The sequence below is a fragment of the Phacochoerus africanus genome, chromosome 11 (assembly GCF_016906955.1).
Source record: "Phacochoerus africanus isolate WHEZ1 chromosome 11, ROS_Pafr_v1, whole genome shotgun sequence".
Classification (NCBI taxonomy): Eukaryota; Metazoa; Chordata; class Mammalia; order Artiodactyla; family Suidae; genus Phacochoerus; species Phacochoerus africanus.
The window spans coordinates 71829601-71853169 of record NC_062554.1 but is presented as its reverse complement, the minus strand read 5'-3'; the positions used below and the strand labels follow the sequence as shown (position 1 = coordinate 71853169).

The 23569-nt window shown below is 42.0% G+C and overlaps 1 protein-coding gene across 1 annotated transcript in view; it reads left to right on the top strand.

The window, feature by feature from the left end:
• Window positions 1-22966, top strand: part of CDK6 (cyclin dependent kinase 6) — a 254288-nt gene extending 231322 nt beyond the window's left edge. The window contains 3 exon segments of the mRNA XM_047753092.1: window positions 1734-1784; window positions 7487-7622; window positions 12464-22966. Of these exon segments, the coding sequence (XP_047609048.1) occupies window positions 1734-1784; window positions 7487-7622; window positions 12464-12610 (334 nt within the window). The 3' untranslated portion in view covers window positions 12611-22966.
• The last annotated feature ends 603 nt before the right edge of the window (window positions 22967-23569 follow it).

The window sequence follows — 23569 nt, the reverse complement described above, 5'->3', positions numbered from 1 at the left end:
TTGCCAGTTAAATGCTCAGTGTAGTTAATGAGCCTCGTATGTTGACAGTTGCCCCTGAAGACCAGAGTCTGGATTTTGAACTTTTGTGATAGTTAGCTCCCTTAGTATTGGGAGAAAGGGAAGTGGTATAATCAGAAAAATAGACCCAGGAGTTCCCGTCCTGGCTCAGTGGAAACAAATCTGACTAGTATCCATGAGGACACAGGTTCAATCCCTGGCCTTGTTCAGTGGGTCGGGGATCCAGCATTGCCGTGAGTTGTGGTGTTGGTTGCAGACGCAGCTCGGATCCTGTTTTGCTGTGGCTGGGGTGTAGGCCGCTGGCTACAGCTCCAATTTGACCCCTAGGCTGGGAACCTCCATATGCCACAGGTGCGGCTCTGAAAATACCAAAAAAAAAAAAGGAAAAATAGACCCAGAGGTAGCTCTGTGCAGCACTGAGGACAAGTGGAAGGAGACCCATGAGGAAGTACTGTGACAGCAGAGTGATACTAAGAAAGGGTGCTGTGTCAAAAACAACAGACTCACAGCTACCAACGGGGACAAATTAGGAAGGAGCATGTGATTAACAGATCCAAACTACTAGACATAAAATAGATAAGCAACAAGAATTTACTGTATCATGCAGGGAACCATATTCAGTATCTTATAATAACTTACAATGGAAATGGAAAAATTTACATTCATGTGTGTGTATGTGTACCTCTGAATCACTTTGCTGAAACTAACATAATATTGTAAATCAACTATACTTCAATTTTAATAAAAAAGAAATGGTTGGAGTTCCCGTCCGTGGCTCAGTGGTTAACGAATCCGACTAGGAACCATGAGGTTGCGGGTTCGATCCCTGGCCCCACTCAGTGGGTTGAGGATCTGGTGGTGCCGTGAGCTGTGGTGTAGGTCACAGACGAGGCCCGGATCCAGTGTTGCTTGGCTGTGGTGTAGGCCAGCAGCTACAGCTCTGATTAGACCCCTAACCTGGGAACCTCCATATGCCACAGGTGCAGCCCTAGAAAAGTCAAAAAGACAAAAAAAGAAAAAAGAAAAGAAAAAGAAATGGCGTTCCCTTGTGGCACAACAGGTTAAGGATTCAGCATTGTCACTACAGTGGCTTGGGTCACTGCTGTGGTGCACGTTCGGTCCCTGGCTCAGGAACTTCCATATGCCACGGGCATGGCCAGAAAAGGAAGGGAGGAAGGAGGAAAGAAGGAAGGAAGGAAAGAAAGAAATGGTGCTCTGGGAAGGATTTGACTAAGAATATAGAATATCATGTACCCCTGGTCTGAGACTAAGCCAGTGATGTGTTACATCCTATCACAAAGTTTAGTAGAACGTTGAAGTCAGGGCCTGTGTATGATGGTGGCACTGTTGTTACAATGACTGAGAATAGGACACCAGTGATTACCAATCATGGGAGTCAAACACCAGATATTCATGAGAAATCATTAACGTAAGGGAAATGCAATAAAAACGTTCATTTACCAAAGGAAGGGTGTCTCCATTCTATATTTCTTCTCCCGCACAAAGAGTATTTCGATTCTTGGAGTTCTCTGGTGGCTAAGCAGGTTAAAGATCCAGCATTGTCCCTGCGGTGGCTCGGGTTCGGTCCCTGGCCCAGGAACTTCCACATGCTATGGGCCCAGCAAAAAAAAAGAAAAAAACTTTGATTCTTGTTAATTAATGATTGGAATATAAACAGAAAATTCCTTGTTTAATATGTATCTTTATTCTTTTAGGCCGCTTTTTCGTGGAAGTTCAGATGTCGATCAACTAGGAAAAATCTTGGAGTAAGTAGTAACTATAATTTTACATCGTGTCTGTGGCATTAAAACATTTGCAGTGACCTTCCTCTGACATTCATATAATTTGTTTATCTCTCCTCCTTCCTACCCCAAGCCGTTGCTGCAGACAGTGTTACTATTTGTGTGGTGAGTGGGGACGTGGTAGACGTGCTGATTTACACAGAGCCCATCATGACGTGTGGCCTAATAACCGCTCTGCTCTGGAGGCTTGTATGTTGCTGGTGTGGGTCTTTTGGCAGCTCCTCTTTCTATCCTTGGCTGAGCTCCAGTTCTTTAGTTCCGTTGTGTTGTCTGCTTGGGGTCATTTCAGATGCGGCCACCATCAAAGGTGGGTGATCAGTGGCCTGGCAACCTATCCTTACCCACTGGGCTTCCTGTCCCCATTGAGTATCCTTTAGTCATCCGGGTTGGCTTTACGTTGTTTTGTTTTGTTTTCCTGGGCAAAGATGGTACGCTACACACCCCATCTTTCTTTGGAACACTGGAATAGGAAACGAGAACCCTAGATTCCAAACGTTTGTCTACGGCTAAATAACAACGTAGTCTTGAAAAGGTCATTTCAAACTCCCTGTGTAAAGGGCTTACAAGGGGCCTGGTACATAGTTAATGCTTTTAAAATGTTGGCTCTTATTATAATTCATCATTAATTGTTTTTTCCATCCCTTAACTTCTTTGCCTGAGAAATGAAACTTGAAGGTCCCTTCTTTTGCTCGAATTCTTTGGTTCCACTTGTCTGTGACGCAGCTCCTTGCTACGTTTCAGCGTTCCATTAGTATCTACATGTCTGAGCATGTGAGGTATGGATGCTTTCATGTCTTGAACGTTAAGAAGAGGCTTTTCTTTTCACAAAGCATGCAGTATGACATCCTTTTGGGATCCGTGTGTTTGCCAAGCCCCATCAGAATTGGGGTGGAGTAGGAAGAAAGTGGGAGTTCTAGAGCCAAAAATAGCCCTGATCATTGGTCTGTACCATTTTATGGTATCCCAGTCATTTCTACATTTTCAGTCTGAAAAACTGATGAAAAATGTCCCTAAAGGAAAAAATCACATCATAACACTATCTTCCCATGCAGAATCGCTTAAAATAGTTGGAATAAAACTGGAACCTGACTTTGTTCTTTTGGTGACTGGAAGTAGCTCCAAGAGGCCTCTATTAATGCCCGTGTCACTGCTGAGTCAGAAGCAAGTGGCTTTAAGGCCAGAAAACCATTTGTTCGTTGTATTGTCTGGGGGCTTCCCGGGTCCCCGGCAGCTGCCATGGCTGCTGCTCCTCCCGCTGCTATGCCCGGTCTGTAAGATGGACAAATTCAGAACCAGACTTCCACATTACTGCTTCTGGATGTCAAAGCAATCCATGATGAACTCCCATCTTCCCTACCCCGATGAAATATATTTTGTATGCATGTGATCGTGACGAAGGAACTACCAAGAGGCAGACATACTGGTGACCCTCTTGTTAAAAGTAAAAGCAATCTCGACTGAAACCAGCTTGTCAGACACCAGTCCTTCCCCTGCTTTTCCTTGCTGACGCCACCTGGGCCTTCTGTCCACTTTTGGCACCAGTGACATTGCTGGTACCCCTTAGTACGTGAGCCCGTGCGATGAACCAGAAGGAACCTTTGACAAACATGTTTGACTTGCTTCCAAGAGAATGCCACTTTTTCTGCTGGCAAAGGCCTGACAGTGATCTTAGGGTGCCAGCAGAAAAGAAGCCATGAAGTTCAATATGTTTTGTGCCTTGAGATTGTACTTTTTAGTTTCTGGCATTGATTCATTGAAATGATGTTGTTTCGTCTGAATGCATTACTTTGGCATAGAGAACAGGGACAATGCTGCACCCTAGTGTCACTTCTGAAGTACTTGAAGATGATTTCCGTCCCAGTCATCACGCCATTTATAGGTTTTATGCTCTGTCAGTCTTTCCAGTACAAATGTCAGCTTTTAAGGCTTATATTCAGCTGTCCAAATACTGAAATTTGAGGCAAGTACTTTTTAATGGACCTATCAGAATTCCACAACCCTCATATCTAGGCTGTAAAAGTTCACACTGGGTAGTAAACTGAATATTTTTTAAAGGAGAGCCATATTCACATTCTCTTAAGGGGAAAAATATTTCTGTTTTTAGGAAGATTTATACTTTCAAAGAACAGCAAGTCCTTTGAAAGTGAAACTGAATGTTTTTAGCCTGTGACATTTGAGAGCATTTTTGAGAGCAGAGTCATAGTTAAATGGAAACAAAATACTGGATTTAGAATAAGTTCACTCCCGGCTCTGGGCTGAACTCCCTGCGTATGACTTTGGCAGTTCATTTTATTCCTCATCCTCAGTTTTCCCATCTATAAAATAAATAATAATACCTGACCTATATGTCTCAGGAGGTAGTTTTGCGGGTCAGAGGAGGGGGTTGATTTAAAAACAATTACAGAAGTTCCCGTCGTGGCGCAGTGGTTAACAAATCCGACTAGGAACCATGAGGTTGCGGGTTCAGTCCCTGGCCTTGCTCAGTGGGTTAAGGATCCGGCATTGCCGTGAGCTGTGGTGTAGGTTGCAGACGCGGCTCGGATCCCGCGTTGCTGTGGCTCTGGCATAGGCCGGTGGCTACAGCTCCGATTAGACCCCTAGCCTGGGAACCTCCACATGCTGCGGGAGCGGCCCAAAGAAATAGCAAAAAGACAAAAAAAAAGGTAAAAACACTTATAAAAGTTATTTATATAAACAGGTATATATATATGTATGTATGTATACATCGCACATGTATGTACATACCAGGACACTGTTTTTCTGAGGGCTTTTGGGCTTCGTGGGCTTTTGGCCCATATTGCCAGATTTAACTCAACATAAGTATATATTCAGAACTGCAAATAAAGATTTTAAGTTCTTAGTAGTCATAATCAATTTCTAGGTGACTGGGGATAATATGCACAAATATTGATGTAAAAATGGCTACAAGGGAGTTCCCATTGTGGCTATGTAGGTTAAGAACCTGACTAGTATCCATGAGGATGTAGGTTCAATCCCTGGCCTCGCTCAGTGGGTCAAGGATCCCATGTTGCTGCACGCTGCAGTATAGATCACAGATGCCGCTCAGACCCCAAGTTACTGTGGTGTAGGCCAGCGGTTATGGCTCCAATTTGACCCCTAGACTGGAAACTTCCATATGTTACAGATGAGGCCCTAAAAGGACCCCAAAAATGGCTAAAAGGCAAATATGATGAAAGACGGTTTTTTTGTTTTGTCTTGTTTTTGGGTTTTTTTTTTTTGTCTTTTGTCTTTTTGTTGTTGTTGTTGTTGTTGCTATTTCTTGGGCCGCTCCCGCGGCATATGGAGGTTCCCAGGCTAGGGGTTGAATCGGAGCTGTAGCCACCGGCCTACACCGGAGCCACAGCAACTCGGGATCCGAGCCGCGTCTGCAACCTACACCACAGCTCACGGCAACTCCAGATCGTCAACCCACTGAGCAAGGGCAGGGACCGAACCCGCAACCTCATGGTTCCTAGTCGGATTCGTTAACCACTGCGCCACGACGGGAACTCCGAAAGACAGTTTTTAAGGTTATTTATAAGCATTCTGTTCTTCTGTCTGACCCATTCTATCCAAATACTTAAACACATTTATTTCCTTTAATAATTAATGGTAATATTTTTGTTTTCTTCTTTTTCTAGATCTTTCCCTTAAACACATGTGTATGTTGCTTGAGTTGTCATTTTCATTCATTTGTTCCAGTAAAAATGTCTCAGAGTCTGTCTTTATCTCAGTAATGTGTCTCTCCCAGTATGTCAACAGAGGCAGGATTGAAGTATCTTCCCCTAGACGCCCAATGACAGATGCAGTTATAATACAGGTGTCTGCTTTTCCCAGGTGAGGTCTGTCACCTGGGCTCTGTTTGGAGGGAAGGGAAGGGGGACAAAGCCCTACAGAAATGTTGGGACATTTCCCACTATGTGTTCCTGAGCACCAGAGACCCATTCAGGAGAACACCTGGGGCCTTAGTTCCAGCAAAGGCAGGCCCAGAAGACTGTAATCCTGGCCAGCACCATTTCTAACTGTACTCAAAACAGTGTGCTCAGCATCTGGACAGCCATATACTCTGTCCACTAGACTGTAATGTTTTAGTTCAGAGTTCATCAGAGTCTATGTGAGATGTAAGTTCTTGCTTCCCCTGGTTTCCCTCATTCAGATTTACTTAACACCTATACATAAGTCATGAAGAATAGTTATGTAATGTCTTCATCGTTTAAGGTCACTGACCAACTAATATTCTGAGGAACCTTAAGTCACACATCAGTAGATCTCAAGCAGTTCATATTTTTACTGTGGTGGTGGTGGTGCGTTACCCACGAATTTTAGATTAATAACCTTATTTTCCTCTTATGGTAACAATAATGGGTAATGCATTGATATTGACAAGTAAGTACTTTGTGACAAGCACTATGCTGTGCATTTTATTTAAATTATTGCTGATCCTCATAACACCAGAAATTATTATCATTGTATAAATAAAGACACTGAAGCTCACAGAAGTTACATTTGTCCTTACCTACCAGTAAGTGGCAAGTGCAGGATTTGAACTCAGGTCTCCCTATTTCCAGAGCCTATACTGGGTTTTTTTTTGTTTGTTTTGTTTTGATTTGGATGCACGATCTGCATGTGAAAGTTCCCAGGCCAGGAACCCACGCTACAGGTGCAGCCTGAACCACGGCTGCAGCAACACTGGATCCTTAACACATTGTGCCAAAAGGGAGCTTCCCTGTGCTGTTCTTATTACATCACCGATGCCCTCTCTACATTTCTGATCCCAGGATGATTTTCAAAAGAAATATAAATGATATTGTTTTTATGAATTGTTTGCTCACTTTGTAATTCCATAAAATGGTCTTATAAAATATATAAATTATGTACCTTAAATTCGACAGCAAATTATAGTGTTTGTGTGACCCAGGACTAACATAACTTTTAGCCTCATTTTTTGGACTGATTCTAGTTTACTGTTTGGGGAATTATTCTTTAACCAAAAACATGACCAAATTTAGGTAGATACAGGTCAGGTTAAATGAGCATCATAAAAGCATGTCAGTATAGGAGTGTTCGGTCAGAAAGTCCATCGGGAGTTCCCATTGTGGTTCAGTGGTAGCAAAACAGGCTGGTATCCGTGAGGACACAGGTTCGATCCCTGGCCTTGCTCAGTGGGTTAAGGATCCCGAGTTGCCGTGGCTGTGATGTAGACCGTTACCCGCAGCTCCAATTCGACCCCTAGCCTGGGAACTTCCATATGCCACAGGTGCAGCCCTAATAAAGCAAAAAAAAAAAAATGAAAATATGTTGGATCGGATCTCCTTTGTATATATAGCTCCTGCTCTGTCAGTCTTTCCAGGCATATTGGTAATATAACAGTTTCCGTTTCTGCATGATCTCTTACATTGCATGTCTGATGCCAGAGTCATCTCTTACCTCTTCTCAGTGGCTTTTCCACTTCTCCTGTAGGATTGCCCTCTACTCCATGATCACCATATTACAGTAGGGTGGAAAGAAATGAGAGCCCCACCAGCCATACAAAGTGATGGGCATGGACTCCTGGAGCTCTGTGTCCCCCCTGCCTGCCCCTCAGACTTTACCTTCTTCTAGAATTGATGTAGAAATAGCTTCAGCACAGCAGCCAATGCTTATTTTCACCTGTGGTTCTTTCGCAGCGTGATTGGACTCCCAGGAGAAGAGGACTGGCCTCGAGATGTTGCCCTTCCCAGGCAGGCTTTCCACTCCAAATCTCCCCAGCCAATTGAGAAGTTTGTAGCAGATATTGATGAACAAGGCAAAGACCTGCTTCTGGTAAGTTCACGCGACACAGAGTCAGTCTGCAATGTGCTCGGGAGAGAGACTTGGCCTGTCTGTGCCAGGCGCTGGGCACAGCATCAGCTTAGCGTCTCACAGGGCAGAGGCCACAGTCTCTCTGCAGCTTTCATTTCCACACATGTAGCAGCTAGTGGCTTTTGATTCTTGTGTTGTCTTCAGGGCCTGTAGAAAGAGAAGGAGTCTGATCCACATCTTTTTTTTTTTGCTTTTTAGGGCCACACCCACAGCATATGGAGGTTCCCAGGCTAGGGATCGAATCAGAGCTGCAGCTGCTGACCTATACCACAGCCACAGCAACACCAGATCCGACCCACATCTTCAACCTACACCACAGCTCATGGCAATGTCAGAACCTCAACCCACTGAGCGAGACCAGGGATCGAACCCGTGTCCTCATGGATCCTAGACAGATTTGTTACTACTGAGCCACAATAGGAACTCTTGATCCACACCCTTTCAATCTGCCGTCTTTGAATCTTCTTTTTGAACCTAGCCTTAGAATCCTGCAGATTCACCTAAACATATGGTTCTTTAGAAGTAAATATTATAAAGTAAAAGGTTTCCTTGTTTACAGTCTCATGCTTCTTTAAGCAGCTCGTTTGGCATTTTAATGCACCTTTTTTTAAAAAGGCGTATGTTTAGGAAGGTGTTTTCCCAAAGGAACAGTCAAGCCTCCTTCTAGTTACTGATTTATTTAATAAGTATTGACTGTGCCCTGTACAGAGAAAATACCTCACTGATTAGACTTCTGTGGCCTGTTTAAGACTCAAACTCCTAATACTTGGTGTTATACATAACTCCTTGTGCTTGTGACCAGAACAATAGGTAGAGAAGTGTACCTGTTGGCCTACTCTTAGTGTCTGGAACCCAATGCGTAGTAATCAGTGTATACTTTACCGGCTGAATTAAAAGCCTTTGGTATCTAGCCATGAAAGTGCTCTGAGACAACCCAGAATATCTCCTGTCCCCAACGTCAGGAGGAATCACCAAGAAGAACTTAAAATGTGAAGATCACAGACAATGCCACATGTTCATTCAGGGGCCTCCGCTAAGCTGGTGGCTTCCACAGCCGGACTCCACACTAGTGCTAGCCTGAAGAAGTAGCAGGAGACCAAAAAAAGAAAAAAAAGAGCTAAGAAACCTACCAGAGAGAGGGACATAGGTGGACAAGGAGTGACCCCCGAAATTAGAAAGAGCAAAGAAGGGGAATAAAAAGCAGAGCCAGTAGCACCGTGACCAAGGAAAACGTAAGCCTGGAGCATAATACCCACAGGCATTCTGGGCAAGGACAGTCCAAGACCTTAAGCCTCAGAACTCTCTGAAAGCTCTTAGTGTTTCATCCCAGAGGGACACAAGCTAGAACTGTAAAGCGGAGGAGCCAAGCCATCAGTACAGGAGGGGCCGCTGAGGCCCCAGAATTACCATTTCCTCTCTTGAAAATCTTTTACTAAGGAATAAAAGTAAAGGGTGTTCTAGAAAGCTGTTTCTTTGTTTTTGTTTTGTCATTTTAGGGCTGCGCTCACAGCATGTGGAAGTTCCCAGGCCAGGGGTCAAATCTGAGTTGTAGCCGCCGGCCTATGCCACAGCCACAGCCACAGCCACATAGGATCCTTAACCCACTGAGTAAGGCCAGGGATTGAACCTGCATTCTCATGGATACTGATCGGGATCATTACCACTGAGCCATGACGGGAACTCTCTAGAAAGCTGTTTTATTTAAGAAACAGTGAACATTTAAAAGCTTAGCACTTTTAAGAGTTATCCCTCATGGACTTCCCTTCATGGCTCAGCAGTTAATACATCCAATTAGTATCCATGAGGACGCGGATTTGATCCCTGGCCTCGCTCAGTGGGTTAAGGATCTGGTGTTGTCATGAGCTGTGGTGTAGATCACAGACACAGCTCGGAACCCGTGTTGCTATGGCTGTGGCTGTGGCCGGCAGCTACAGCTCCTATTCGAACCCTAGCCCAGGAACCTCCATATGCTGTTCGTGTGGCCCTAAAAACACACACACAAAAAATAAAATAAAATAAAAGCTCTCTCACCAGGATGCAGCAGTAAGCATTTGTGTCTTGTCCATGGTTCTGCACCTTGGCAGAGACAGCTCTGAGCCACCTGGAACAATTCTGCTTCAGCCAGTGGGTCAGAAGCACTGGCCGTCTCTACATGTCTCATTTTAAGGTCCAGGTCAAAGGGACTTTGACTCCCTGGGCCCTGTTTTTCTCATCAGAGGTGGTGGGTGCTTCCAGAAGGGCAAGTAGAAACTTAAGATGCCACTGAAGGCCTAGGCTTGGAAGAGGCACCCTGCCACTTCTGTCCACGTTCCATTGGCCAAAGGAAGTTACATGACCAAGGCCAACTTTAATAGAGGAATGAGTGCTCCTCTCATGGAGAGCAGGAAGGAAAGAAAGAGAATAGGGGTTGGCAAATGATCCAATCCCCTGTAGTAGTCAACTCTTGATTAAGTTGCAATTCCAAAAGCTCATTTTAATAAGTCAGTTAGGAGTTCCTGTTGTGGCTCAGTGGTTAACGAATCCGACTAGGAATGATGAGGTTGCAGGTTCGATCCCTGGCCTTCCTCAGTGGGTTAAGGATCCAGTGTTGCCATGAGCTGTGGTCACAGACGCAGCTCTGATTAGACCCCTAGGCTGGGAACCTCCATATGCCGCAGGTGTGGCCCTAAAAAGCAAAAATATAAATAAATATGGAGTTCCCGCCATGGCTCAGTGGTTAATGAATCCGACTAGGAACCACGAGGTTGTAGGTTCAATCCCTGGCCTTGCTCAGTGGGTTAAGGATCCGGCATTGCTGTGAGCTGTGGTGTAGGTGGCAGACACAGCTCCAATCCCGAGTTGCTGTGGCTCTGGCGTAGGCTGGCGGCTACAGCTCTGATTCGACCCCTAGCCTGGGAACCTCCATATGCTGCAGGAGCGGCCCTAGAAAAGGAAAAAAAAAAAAAAAAGAATAAATAAATAAATACATAAAATACAACTAGTTCTCAAACTAGCAGTTACTTTATTGAAGTCGAGGAATAATAGGACTCAGCCACCTTTTCTAACAGTATTTTTTTGGGTGGGGGGGGACCCACAGTAGCAGAGGGTACACCTGCACGTGCTGGGTCCACCAGCCTTGTCCCTTCTACCAATATTTCTATGGGACAAAACGGATCACAGCCTCCAGTGAGATTCTTACATACCCCATCCTTCAGCTAAGGATTGCTTCTTCTCCAGGCTCCCCTCCTCCCAGCTCTAAGCCATCACTGTAGTGTGGGAACAGGGCTTCCTCCCACGTAATCCTCTAGGGACCTGTCTCTGTGTCTTGGACATATTTCCAAAATTTTTTTTTCTTCTTTCCTATGTCCTGGGAATTAAACTGGCTGCTTCTTTTTCTGATGCCACTACCTACTTTTCTCCTTCTTGGACTCTGGGAAGGGAGAACTCAGGCTCAAGAATTTTGCCCCTGCTTTCCTGTCCTTTGGGAATTCAGCCCTAGTCAAGCTTTTCTCGAGCTGTCTATTGCTATTAGAGACAGTAGAACCATTCTGTGAACAAACTCCTTCCTCAGCTTGCCATTTGGCTCTTTGATTTTCAGAAGACACTACAGACACGTTGGCATCCATGAAAGCAGCTCGGGATAAATAAGATTTCAGGAGACCCAAAATTTCACTGGAAATTTTGTAGAATTTTTGGTTTGTACGTGTTTTTCTAGGTCAGTTGCATTCAGTGGAGTTTTAGAGGGGTCCCTAATCCAATCAGGACTTGACTAGGACTGTGAGCTACTTATGGGCAGAAACCCAGAATAAAGGAAAGAGGTCTCCATAACCAGAATGATGTTAAGTCTAGATTACATAGAGGACTGAAATCCAGAGGCATTTCAGATCCCCAGCTCACCCAGGTGGACTCTGCATCACAAGGATGGAGAGGCTAGTATAGCTTCCTCTGCTACCTGTGAGCTCCTGGGGCAGTTGGAGGGCAGGGGTCTGACTCATCATCAGTTAGTGCTTGCCATCTGCCAGGCACACTGGAGGAGTTGATGAAAAGAGAGGATTTGAAGAACAAGATGACCTGGGGTTGGAATGGAAGCGGAACTGAAATGAGGAAAATGTGACTAAGTGATTATGTGTCAACAGCCCGAGAATGCATATTGCTATGATAGAGTTCACCTTTCAGCTTCTACCTGCACCAGAGTCAACAGCCTGGAATAGTTGAGGGATTTGAGCTGTATCTCCCTGTAGGGCTGCCGCCAGCACACATGGCACTTTTATGTGAATTAGAAGGAGGGCATCCCTTGTCTGGGTGGCTCAGGGTACATGGCTTGCTGGTGGATCCGGATAATTAGCATCTGGGTTTTCACCCTTACTTGTTGCCCCTTCCACTGGCCTGGTGTTCAGTAATTACCCTTTATACCTGCACAAGGCAACCCTTGTCCATCCCCTGATCAATGATAAAACCTGGGGCAGGGTGAAAACTAAGGGCAAAGACTCTGATTATAGCACTACGTTTGCTGGCATCAGAAAAGTCACTACCCTAAATAAAATGATATGCATTCTCTCATAATAGTTAATTATTGGGTTGGAGAAATCCTGTGTATATAAGAGTCCACAGGCAACCCAAACGGTGTTGCCTTTTCCCGAAGCACAGAAATGTGCTTCTACATTAGGCACATATGTGAGCACTGTGTACAGTGTATTAAGTGTCCCTTAAAGTAGATACTCATTCTCATTTTGGTCACACTTCATACATGGCAGTGAATAGATACATAACTATGTAAGCACATGGTTTAAATGGACATGTTTTATTTTATTTCTCAATCACAGAAGTGCTTGACATTTAATCCAGCCAAAAGAATATCAGCCTACAGTGCCCTGTCTCACCCATACTTCCACGACCTGGAGAGGTGCAAGGAAAACCTGGATTCCCATCTGCCACCCAGCCAGAACAGCTCGGAAATGAATACAGCCTGAGGGCCCAGCCGCTGCCTGAGCCGATCGTCCGGAGAACCTCCTTGGTGGCTGAGGGTCCCCTAAGTAAGCCCTACAGAAGCTGTACAGGATCACTGGCTGGGGGCCTTCTAGCTACTGTCTTCTGGATGGGCTCTGCTTCTCTGAGGAAACGCCTAGTTTACTGTTTTGAAATCAATGCAAGCGTGATTGCAGCTTTATGTTCATTCGTTTGTTTGTTATTTGTTTGTTTGTTGTTTGTTTCAAGAACCTGGAAAAATTCCAGAAGAGAAGCTGCTGACCAATTGTGCTGCCATTGCATTTTTCTGATCTTGAATGCTGCCAGTGTGAAGTGAGCAATCCAGGCACAGCTGAGTTATGATGTAATCTCTCTGCAGCTGCCGGAGCCTGATTTGGTACTTTTGAGTGAGCGTGCCTGTGTGTGTGTGTGTGTGTGTGTGTGTGTGTGTGTGTGCGCGCGCGCGCGTGATTCTTGATCTCTTAAAAAAGTGTTACTTCTGTAAACAACATGAATAATTAAGTTTTTAAGGACTCACAGTGACCGCTAAAATTACAAGCATCTGTGGACTGAAGGTGATTCACCAAAATGGGCTTCTCAAATTAGAAAGTTGAGCCTATGTCCTTAGCATTTCTTTTCTGGCCAAAAGCAGTTAATTTGCTAGTTGTAAAGGGTTCACTATCTAGAGGCAGTTGAATACGAACGGCAAAAAGAAAAAAAAAATTCTAGTATCTTTTAAGAAACCTGTTTCTTAAAGCACACCTTCTATTTACTCTTGAAGAAGCTGCATTTACTTATTGTAATTTTAACCTGTATAATATGCTTTATTGTTTCTTTTGGAAAACACCCTATAAGCTTTTTCTTACTTGCTATAGATTTAGGGAAGGTACCTCAACTAGGGTGAAAACTAAGGGCAAAGAGAAACCTTGATTTCTTGGTTTTGAAATTTATTTTCCTTTTGGTTTTTGTTGTTGTTTTATTTTTGATTTTAGGAGTTTGTTGGAAGCTGTTTCCTGTTTGGCTTTGGTGGGTAGTTCTCTCTGACTAGAGATAGAAGTGCCATTTAAGTTTTCCCCACCTGTTACACTGAACTTTTTTCTATCATGCACTACCTTATTTGCAAGGTGTCCATCTTATCCATCCCCCAGTGCCTCTAAATATGTGGTACTTACGTAACTAACAACAGTTTGCTTAAGCCATTGCCACGTACCTCCTACTTTCTTTCTTTCAATGAGCTTTTCATAAATAGTTAGATTCAGATTCTGGCTTATGGCTCCAATTCCACAGTCCTAACAGGGTCCTGTATGTTCTTTAATGCAATCTTCCTACCCGGCATTCACTGTTGTTACCTAGCCAAAGAGAAGACTGGTTCTTCTCCATCACCAGCATGTTGATTGCTTTTAAGTGTTACTTAGTGTTTTATGTTTTGTTAGAATATATTGTCAGTGTAGTATCTGAGAGAATGTCTTTAACAGATTTTTAGAAATGTGTATTTACTCTATAAAATTAGCTATTCTCCATCCACCAGGCTGTGCTTGTTTCCAATGCCTGATGCACATATCCCCCCCTTTCTTAGAGCCAGCCTGGCCTGGGCATAGTGAACAGCTTTATTTTCCTCTTGCCACTTTCTCTACAGTACTTTATAGTCCATGCCATCTCTGTCACCTACATGGTTAGTGCTCAGTCGTCTCTAGTAATCAAAAGATGTGGAGCTGAAGCATCTATGGGGAAGTTTGACTACCTTTGCTTTCTGATTCATGTTTTGTGTGCATGCAACAGTTAGACATGTTTAGAGTTAAGGTTTTCAAAGAGTGGATACTGCTTCACTCCGTAGAAAATGTTCCAGATGATGTTTAGACATAGTCAGGCCTTTCTGAATTCTTCACAGCTTAATATTGTGTACAACTCTCTTGAACAAGAGAAGAATTAGGAGACTTTTCTCCTTGAGAGCTTTCAGGGTTGGGAACCATTCTTTTCTAATACATATATTCTTTAACATTGTTCTAATTCAGTAACTTGAAAAGTGGGATAATTTTTAAAGCAAGAGATGAATGAGAAGATGGGCCATAAGAATGTTTTATACTTTCTTCATTGTGACAACATTGATTATGTTTTGTCATAACTGTAAATGCTTGAGATATAATGGATCCAGGGCATTCAGGGCAAGTATGTGTGGTCAATCCCCCCCTCCACCCCCCACAGTCCCGGACAAGTGATTTATGCCTTTCCTTTGATCAGGGGTCAAAATACAAAGACCAAGGGCCTAGAAATTGATTTTTTTCTTTTTGGGCTGCCCCATACCATATGGAGTTCCTGGGCCAGAAATCAGATCAGAGCCATAGCCGCAGCAGCAACTCCAGATCTTTAACCCACTGTATCCGGCCAGGGATCGAACCTGCGTCCTGGTGCTGCAGCAACTCTGCCAATCCCCTTGCACCACAGTGGGAACTCCTAGAAATTGAATTTCTAAACTCACTGCACTGATCCATCAGGAGCTTTTCAGTTAATATCCACGGTTAGAGTCGATATAGCTTGAGTTTTTGCTTTTGCAGTTTTTCATAAGTTCACTCAAGAAAAATGCAGCTGTTCTAAACTGGAATTTTTCAGCATTCTTTTGCATGTTAAACAAGTAGAGAGTTCAACTTTTATTTCTAACATATGCTCCCGATTCATTTCTTGGTAGTGTTTATAAAGAAAACTTACAGCACAAACATTTCGACATTAGATACTTGCCAAATTACCCTCCCAGAGGCAGAATGAGAGGGCATTTCAGCCTTTCTGAACTCGTTAAGAGTTTGTCCCCAGCTCTTCAATCCAGGTGGCTATTGCACTTGAGTGGATATTCTCCTTTTCTGTCTTTTACATCCGGCTCACCACTTCTGAAATCCAGATCCCACACAAACACCCTTGCCATTAGGGCACTTGAAAACATATGCCAGTATACAAACTTACTGAGTGCCTCTTACTCTTTGGTGACACATGGTTTCAAACATCTTTGCCAAAAGCTAGGCAGTGATTATCTGAAAAGGCCATACTGCTCCAAGGTTATACTGAAGCAGCTTATTGAAGTAAAAAAACAAAACAAAACAAAAAACCCAGGATGATAGACTTGAAATCGCATTTGAATGTCTTACTAGAACTGAGGGAAGAATATTCCTGATGGTTTCTATGTGATACTCTGTTCTGGCAGCCCAAGATTGGGAATGGCTGTGCTGGGTGGAGTTGTCACAACCTACATTTCAAAAGAGTGAAAGAGAAACCTGTCCATTTTGGCATCTTAAGCTATCCTGTGGCAAAGGTAATAAGGCCCTAATCTTACAACCTTAAAAACACAATTCTCAAGAGTTTGTAAGAAGCCAGGGCCTTGGAGCCTCCCACTTTGTCTCTCCTTTGAAGTGGATGGGAACTCAGGGAGTGAAGATCCTGTTTTGGAAGAAAACCCCAGGCCATTTCAGCCCCCTGTGTTCTTATGATTTTCTCTCAGGAAACACACACTTTAAATGGCAGACTTTTCATTTGGCCCCAGGTGATTTATACTAAAAATAGTTCAAAATATTCACCTAAGAACAGAATCTCAGCCTTATAGTTTTAGGAAAACATGAAAATTTCAGAATGCTATTAATAGCATGTTAATATCTTAAAGAAAACGTGCACCTTTTAGGAGAGAAATGTTTGGTGTGACTCCAGAATGTGATATTATCCATCCTGATGAGAAAAAATTTAAATGTTGCTAAATCTTTTAAATTTTAAATTATATATATAAATTGAGTTTTTAACTATTACTGCTTCTCTTAAAAAGTCAATAATGGCAACATTCATTCCTTAATGGAAATTAAATCATGTAAGCTTCCTAATATCATAATCATACTGAAATTCTTCTCTCCAAAGAATTGCTTCTGTTTTTTTTAAGTGACAAATTTACTGTTTTTATGATAAGCACATGAGAGTCTCTCATATTTTCCAAAAACAGGCCTATGTTGCATTGCTGGGTCTAGGAAAGAATAATACCGAAAGTTAATAAGCCGCTATAATTATTTAATTATGTTACTACAGAAACTATAGAATATTTACCTTGGGACGAAAATATTGAAATATTAGAAATTCTTAGGTATTGACAGAATCTAAAAAACACAAAAAGACGAAATAATGATATGATTTCTAAATTTTTAAAAACCTTAAGACTAGGCAATGGATAGGGGAAATTTTGGAGAAAATGAAGGTATTCAAAGAAGGATAGTTTCAATTATGTATATTTTGAAGGATATATACTTTGTGAACATATATTGTAAGAATTTATATTAAAATCATCTGGGAACTATGAATTTGATATCATCAAAAACAAATTTTATAGAAAAGCCATCCCAAACAGTTACATTTCAAAGATTGAACTAAGCAAACTAAACCATCTCTACTGCTTCCTCATTTCATGAAAAGCAGCATTCATGTGGAGCTGTGCTTATTATACAAGGCTGAAAATGTCCATTGTGGAAAAAAAATATTTTTTTAAATGTTCCTATGCCACCAGGGTTTTTGAAAACTTGTGAAACCCAAACTATTTTTCATATGCTTTCAATACATTCAGTATATGATTAGGAAGATAAGTGCATGTTCCTTCCCCACAGTGGAAAAACTTCTCAAGGATACCAAAAACTGTCAAGCAATGTAGGTCCTCAGATAATTAGTAGAGGTGTTTTTCTCAAAAGCATAAGAAAATGGCATTTTCATTTTTTACTAAAGCAGTTTTCAACTTGGTTTTGTTATATATCTATATCTCAAGCATTTCTAACTTGTACTTTTTTCAGAAAACAAACCAAAAATGTTCCTTTGGTCTTTGCCATCTTCTGACCTTTGTTAACAGAAATGGAGAAAGAGGAGGGGGTCTGGTTTTTTTTAATGTTTATCTCAATTAGTTGTGTTTCTTAAAATGAAGTTTGAGTCGGCTTTTCAGATTGCTTTCTATTTCTTAGCATTCCCAGGGAGTTAATTTAGGTAAATGAATGGACTTCCATCAGCATATTTATTTTCCTCGATATTGGTGCTCTGGCTGGCAAGAAAAAACAAGACTCACCTGAAAGTAAATACAGACTTTTTTTCAAGCATCTATTTAAATACTAGGACAGCAATTTGAAGTTAATATGGTAGGAAAGGGAGGGGATTTTTCTTATGTCTGTTCGAAAATTCACACTGTCCTAAGGGATAGCCTTTCTTGTTTTATTCCAGTGTATTCCACAAGGTGGCACTTTGGAGGGGAAAATCTGAGCAAGGCTTCTGACTATTTTTCTGCACATCTAACTCTTGCCTAGAGCTCGTTTTTCAGGATGATGAGTAGTCTTTATAATGCTGGGTAACTTAGATGTTTTAGTTGTTAGCTAGGTTCTGAACAATTGCCTTCAAGTAAATTGTTCTTGAGGATGGATAATACACCCATTTTGATTATTCAGGTGCGCAAGGAGAGCCTAGTCATTCATCTGTTCAAGAGATACTTTTTGAGGTACCTAATTACCTCACTTCTACAGGTGCAGAAGTTAGAAAGATAGACGAGCTTGTTATTCAAAAGGCAACACTCTTCTGTGAACAGATAGTTTTGTTAGGAGTGTAAAACTCCTCCAGATCACCCTCCCTCCCCTGAAATACCCATACCCTCTGTCAGCTGCTTTCACATTCCCTACTATGGTGGCCGTTAGACATTTGCTAAATTTTAAAATCTTAATTTAAAGCTCAGATGGATAAACTAAATAATGCATCAACAAATAGACAAAACTATTTTTTTCTAAAGAATTGCTATGCTGAAACTGCCCTAAAAATACCAAAAGACCTGGCAATTTTTTATATTTGTATAATCACAAGTATAAATTCACGAGAAATTCTAATTTTTTTTAAAGTTCTCTCTAAGCATGTAAGCTAATAATTTAGGAGTATATCTACATAAGCCTTTGATTTCTCCACTTATGAAGTTCTTTGGTAACTTTAGTTGATACAAATGTATTTTTTTCATACATTATTATTTTAATTCACAGATCTGCTCAAAGACCCATTACTCCCCAGATGATTTTAGTTAATTTGAGAAGTAATTTTCTTCAATTAGTGTCCCTGAAATTTAGGAGGAAGGAAATTATCTTTCAGAGTTTCCTTTGCACAACCTAACAGAAGGCAGTTTATTCCTTCTGAGTGGCAGAAACTCGATATGCCTGCTTCACTTTCCTCCAGAGTAGCCAGCAGGCAAGCCTCAGCCATACTGAATTTCATACTGAAAGTGCCGCGCACACTAGGGGTTGTCAAATCTTCGGCCTCAAACCTCGAGTGGGTTATCATTTGGGCCAGTTTATTTGCTCGCGTTCAAAACTGCCCTCCCTCGGCAAAGCCCTGGGGTGCGCCGCGCCGACGCTCCGCCCCCTTGGCAGTGAGTGGCAGTGGGCGGGGCTGGCTAGGAACCCGCCCTCCGCTCACCTGTTAGTGCCTGAAGTGGCTGCGGACCCGGCCAGGTAATGTCCGGCGTCCCTGTGCCCTGCTGCTGTCTCAGAGGCATCTGTTCTGCAATCTTAGGAAGCAACATGTCCCTAGAAGCAAACGGGTGTCTACTGTGCATAAGTAAGTACAACACAGTTCTCTGAAAGTTCGGGTATAAAGAGATGCTGCTGCATATGAAGCTACCAGGCATCTCTCAAGCTCTAAGCTCTGCTTTTTTTTTTTTTTTTTTAAGAGAAGATGTATAATTACAGGAAAGATTTTTTTTTATTTTTTTATTTTCTATGCTACATATATGATGGCAAAAGATATGCCTGGAAAAGTTTTGTTTGGAAAATGTGTTTATTTTCTGCTTCATAGTTGGTGAAAGCTCCTAACTCTTTGGATTCTAATTTCTTCTCTTTTTTCTTCATCAAGTAATTAAAGGTATGTGAGCAAATTATCTCATATAGAAGGGAGAATTTCCTATTTAGAGGAACCCTTTGTGTGAGTGGTTTTGGCAAGCAATCAACTTTTTCTCTATTTTAGGAGTTTGGATTTTCAAATGTAGATTTTCTTTAAGGGGACACATAATATGTATACAGGATGCTATAAAGAACTATGATTGTAGCACTAATCAGCAAGCATAAGATCATAGGTTACATCATTTCTCACTCTGGTTTCCAGGCAACTCAGTTGAAGTACTTAGGTTACAGTGCTGAAGAGACTTTTCATACCCTTACTTGAGAGTTTCTAATCTTAAATTGTATTAAATGCAATAATATGTATTAGCTAGCAATATTTCTTTGATCACCAGCAACTCCAGATTTGACCTTGAAGTCTCTGAATGATGAAAACAGACCCAGCAGTGATACACTTTCCTGAATACCCCCCCAAGTGCATTATATATCTTCTCATTTTGATCCTATGTTTGCAACAATGTATACATGAATATTTTATTTCCTTTGTATTCATTTATTTTCTTATGATCAGTAATAAATATATTAATACATTGAATGAATAGAATCAGCTACTCCTAGGATCAGCACTTAAAAGGTGGATAATTTCTATTTCAAGTTGTTCTACATTTGCATAAATTATTTCTATTATTATTCATGTATATTATTTATTTCTCAATCACACTAGTCCTGTGAAAGTGCACAGAAAGCAGACGGCATTAGGATTTGCATTTAATGCTCGTTATCATGGTCTCGATGGAGCTAAGAGAATTAAAATTAGACTAAACCCCCAAATAAGCTGCATGCATTTTAACATGATTAGTAGAATTTAAGTCTATAGAGATAGTATTTTTGTGTCTAGGTGTTTTATCATTATGTAAAGGAATTAAAGCAAATGACGTTCTTTTGTCAAATATGCATTTACTATAGTGTGAAACTAGAGCAGAAATTAAAACCGCAGACAGCAAAATATCAGATACTGCCTTAATTTAGGAACTCTGCCAGGTGGCCATCAGAATAGATGCCAGGCAGAAGTAGGTGCCTGGCTGGTGCCTCTTGTTACCTGGCCTTGAGAAGAAACTTCCGCACGCAATCTAGCGCCCTCATAGATGTGCAGCAGTGGGAACCAGTAGTAGTGTTGACAGGAGAGCAGTGTGAGAGTTTTCTGTAGAAGCAGAACTGTCAGCGTGTGCTTTGAGGCTTCCAGAATGTGTCAGATGGAGAAGTCCAAGTTTCCATGCTTCAGGCATTTTGGTTTTGTACAGAGGCAATCTAGTCTGGTAATTAAAACGAGGATTGCGTGTACAGTAGGCAACAATGGGATTTTAACCAACAATCCCCAACACCTCAAAAGCTTGTTGCATTTCTGGTATTTTATGTTTTGATCTAAAGGTTAAATGGCAAGTGTTTCGTATAGAAGAGCAGTATGTGTTAAGAAATGCACAATATCAGTTCCCGTAGAGTGCAGATTAGAACTAGAGGGCTTTATAGAATTATCATTTCTGAGATGTGTAAAAGCATGTTTTCACTGTAAAATGTATTAGTGTTTCTGCATTCCTATAGGGCCTAGTTTAAACTTCTAGATTTCAGCAAGGCTGTTGAAGTCAGTGAGCCTTTTTTTTTTTTTTAAGCTTATTTTCTTTACTTATTTCTATAATAGAAAATGTTTTAAAAGTAGAAAAAAATCTTAATTGGGATATTTGAGTTGTTGATTTCTGTGTTTGAAATCACGGTTCTGGAGAGGCAGAGAATTTGCATGTGCATTTCAGATACTAATTTAGGCTGTGTGAACTAGCCGAGGATAACTAACTGATACTCCGTCAACCCCTTTATCCTCCCTCACCCCCTCTGAAGTATTCCCCATCCCCTTCCTGGCCTGTCTACGTGGTGCTCTCCATCCTCCTCTGCTGTTCTTTGGGGTCAGGGACATGATGAGAGATGCTTTAGGCCTCACAGGTATGCCTGTCCAGGCTTAGCCACCACCCCTACTTGACCTTTGGCTGGCCACACTCATCAGAGAAGGTTCCTGGTGCAGAGAATGTCATGGCATCAATCACCAATGCCCTCTAGCATCTTCACGTATAGCTTGATGTTTAAACCAAGTCATTCTACCGAGCATTCAGGTTTGGCTGTGGTGCAAAGAGAAAAACTAACCGAGAATATAAACCACATTCCAGGCTGCTGTTTTCTACCCATCTACAGGCTATACTTTTACTGTATCTCTTCATACTTGAAGCTCATTCTGCTATTTTAATATCAGGGTACAGACTTATAAGGGTGCATGTTCCCTAAAGGTGCAAAATTACTCTCATTCCGTTTGCTCATATTGCTTCAGAATGCTCTGTTTTGGTGCTTCGGGTTCAGCAGGTCAAAGAAGCAGTGCGAAAATGCACTGCCTGGAACACAGTCTTACAGGAATGTTGGCAGATGGCTTGGTGTTAGGTATTGCTTCTGCTCTTTTCTCTGTACACAAGATTGTTACCACACTGGTCTGTCAGGTTCCCCTGGGTATCCTTTCTCACAGGGTCCCTAAACCCCGTGCTCTCCCCAGATGTGGGTGCAGTGCAGCTCCCTAACACCAGCGGCCTTCCTCCGTATGCGGATCTTTCAGCCCTCAAAGAAAAATGACCTCAGGTGTAGACAGTAGGAGAATGGAAAGAGCCATCTCGCTCGAGCAACCAACCATCCACACAGAAAACCCTCCCAAGACAACACTTGAAAAGAGGAAAAAAGGAAGAAAGCTTAGCTGTAATGTTACCCTCCTCATGGTGCCCTGAGCTGAGTGGCCTTGCTTTGGGTAGATGAAAATATAGGTCAGTTTACTCTTCTCACCCAAAGAGGAAAACAGAAGAGTAAATGTGTCCCCTCAAGTATGCAATCCAAGGACCACCACGATTTACATTAAATTCCCATCTCTAGCAACCTGTTTTACATACTAGCTCGAGTAAGGGACGCTTAATGACCCAGGGTTTCTGAGGTCAGGGGTAGCTCTTCTCGTGTTCACTTCACTCTAACGTGTGGAGAGGGAGAACTACCAGTGGCGACTCTGCGGGGGTGGCCAAGGTAACACAGAAATTTCAGAGGGTTACCGATCAAGAATCTTTTGGAAACTGGATGACTTCTAGGGTGCTAGAATGCAAATTTAGGTATTTATTGTCAGATAATGGAACTCATTGTTTTTTTTTAAGAATTGGTGTTGAAATATCACTGTCCAGTTCATTGTTTTCACTTATGCACAAGCTAAATTTGAGCAAAAAGAAAATGGTTTGTATATTTGTCATAACTTTTGTATTTCTTACAATAAAACTATGGGTAGCAAATAAAAATAATAAAAACAGCAATTTTAAACTGCCTTCTTAGAGATGAATTACTAACCTAGCTATTTTTCTTTTCACTTGGATGTCTATAACTGCAGTGAGTAAAGTAATGTTTAATTAAATGGCAAGTTTTAGCAGAGTATGTTTTAAATTTTTGTTTTAAGAGACTTCCTTTTCAGGTTTCACATGTTTTAAAAGGTAAATAGCAGCTTATTGAGCTTAGAAGTCCTGTAACACATACCTCACAAACTCTTACTAGTGGACTTTGGTAAACACTGAAGACCCAAAAATAAATAAGGCACATGCAGTCCTTTTGGAAGCTTACAGACCAAGAAAAAGGTTTGTAAAGAGTTCCCATTATGGCTCAGCAGGTTAAGGATCTGGCATTGCCACAAGCTGCAGGTGTAGGTCACAGATGTGGCTCAGATCGCACGCTGCCGTAGCTGTGGTGTAGGCCGGCAGCTGCAGCTCCAATTCAACTACTGGCTGGGTGCACCAAAGGGACAGTCCTAAAAAGAAAAAAAGAAAAAGGTTTGGGTAACTGATTGCTGATTACCTAGGAAGGAACAGAGATTTCACATTGGAAGTGATGCTTGAGTGGATCAAAAACAAAAGTTGGAGTTCCCATCATGGCTCAGTGAAAACTAATCTGACTAGTATCCATGAGATGCAGGTTCAATCCCTAGCATCAGTCACTCAGTGGGTTAAAGATCTGGTGTTGCCATGAGCTGTGGTGTACGTCAAA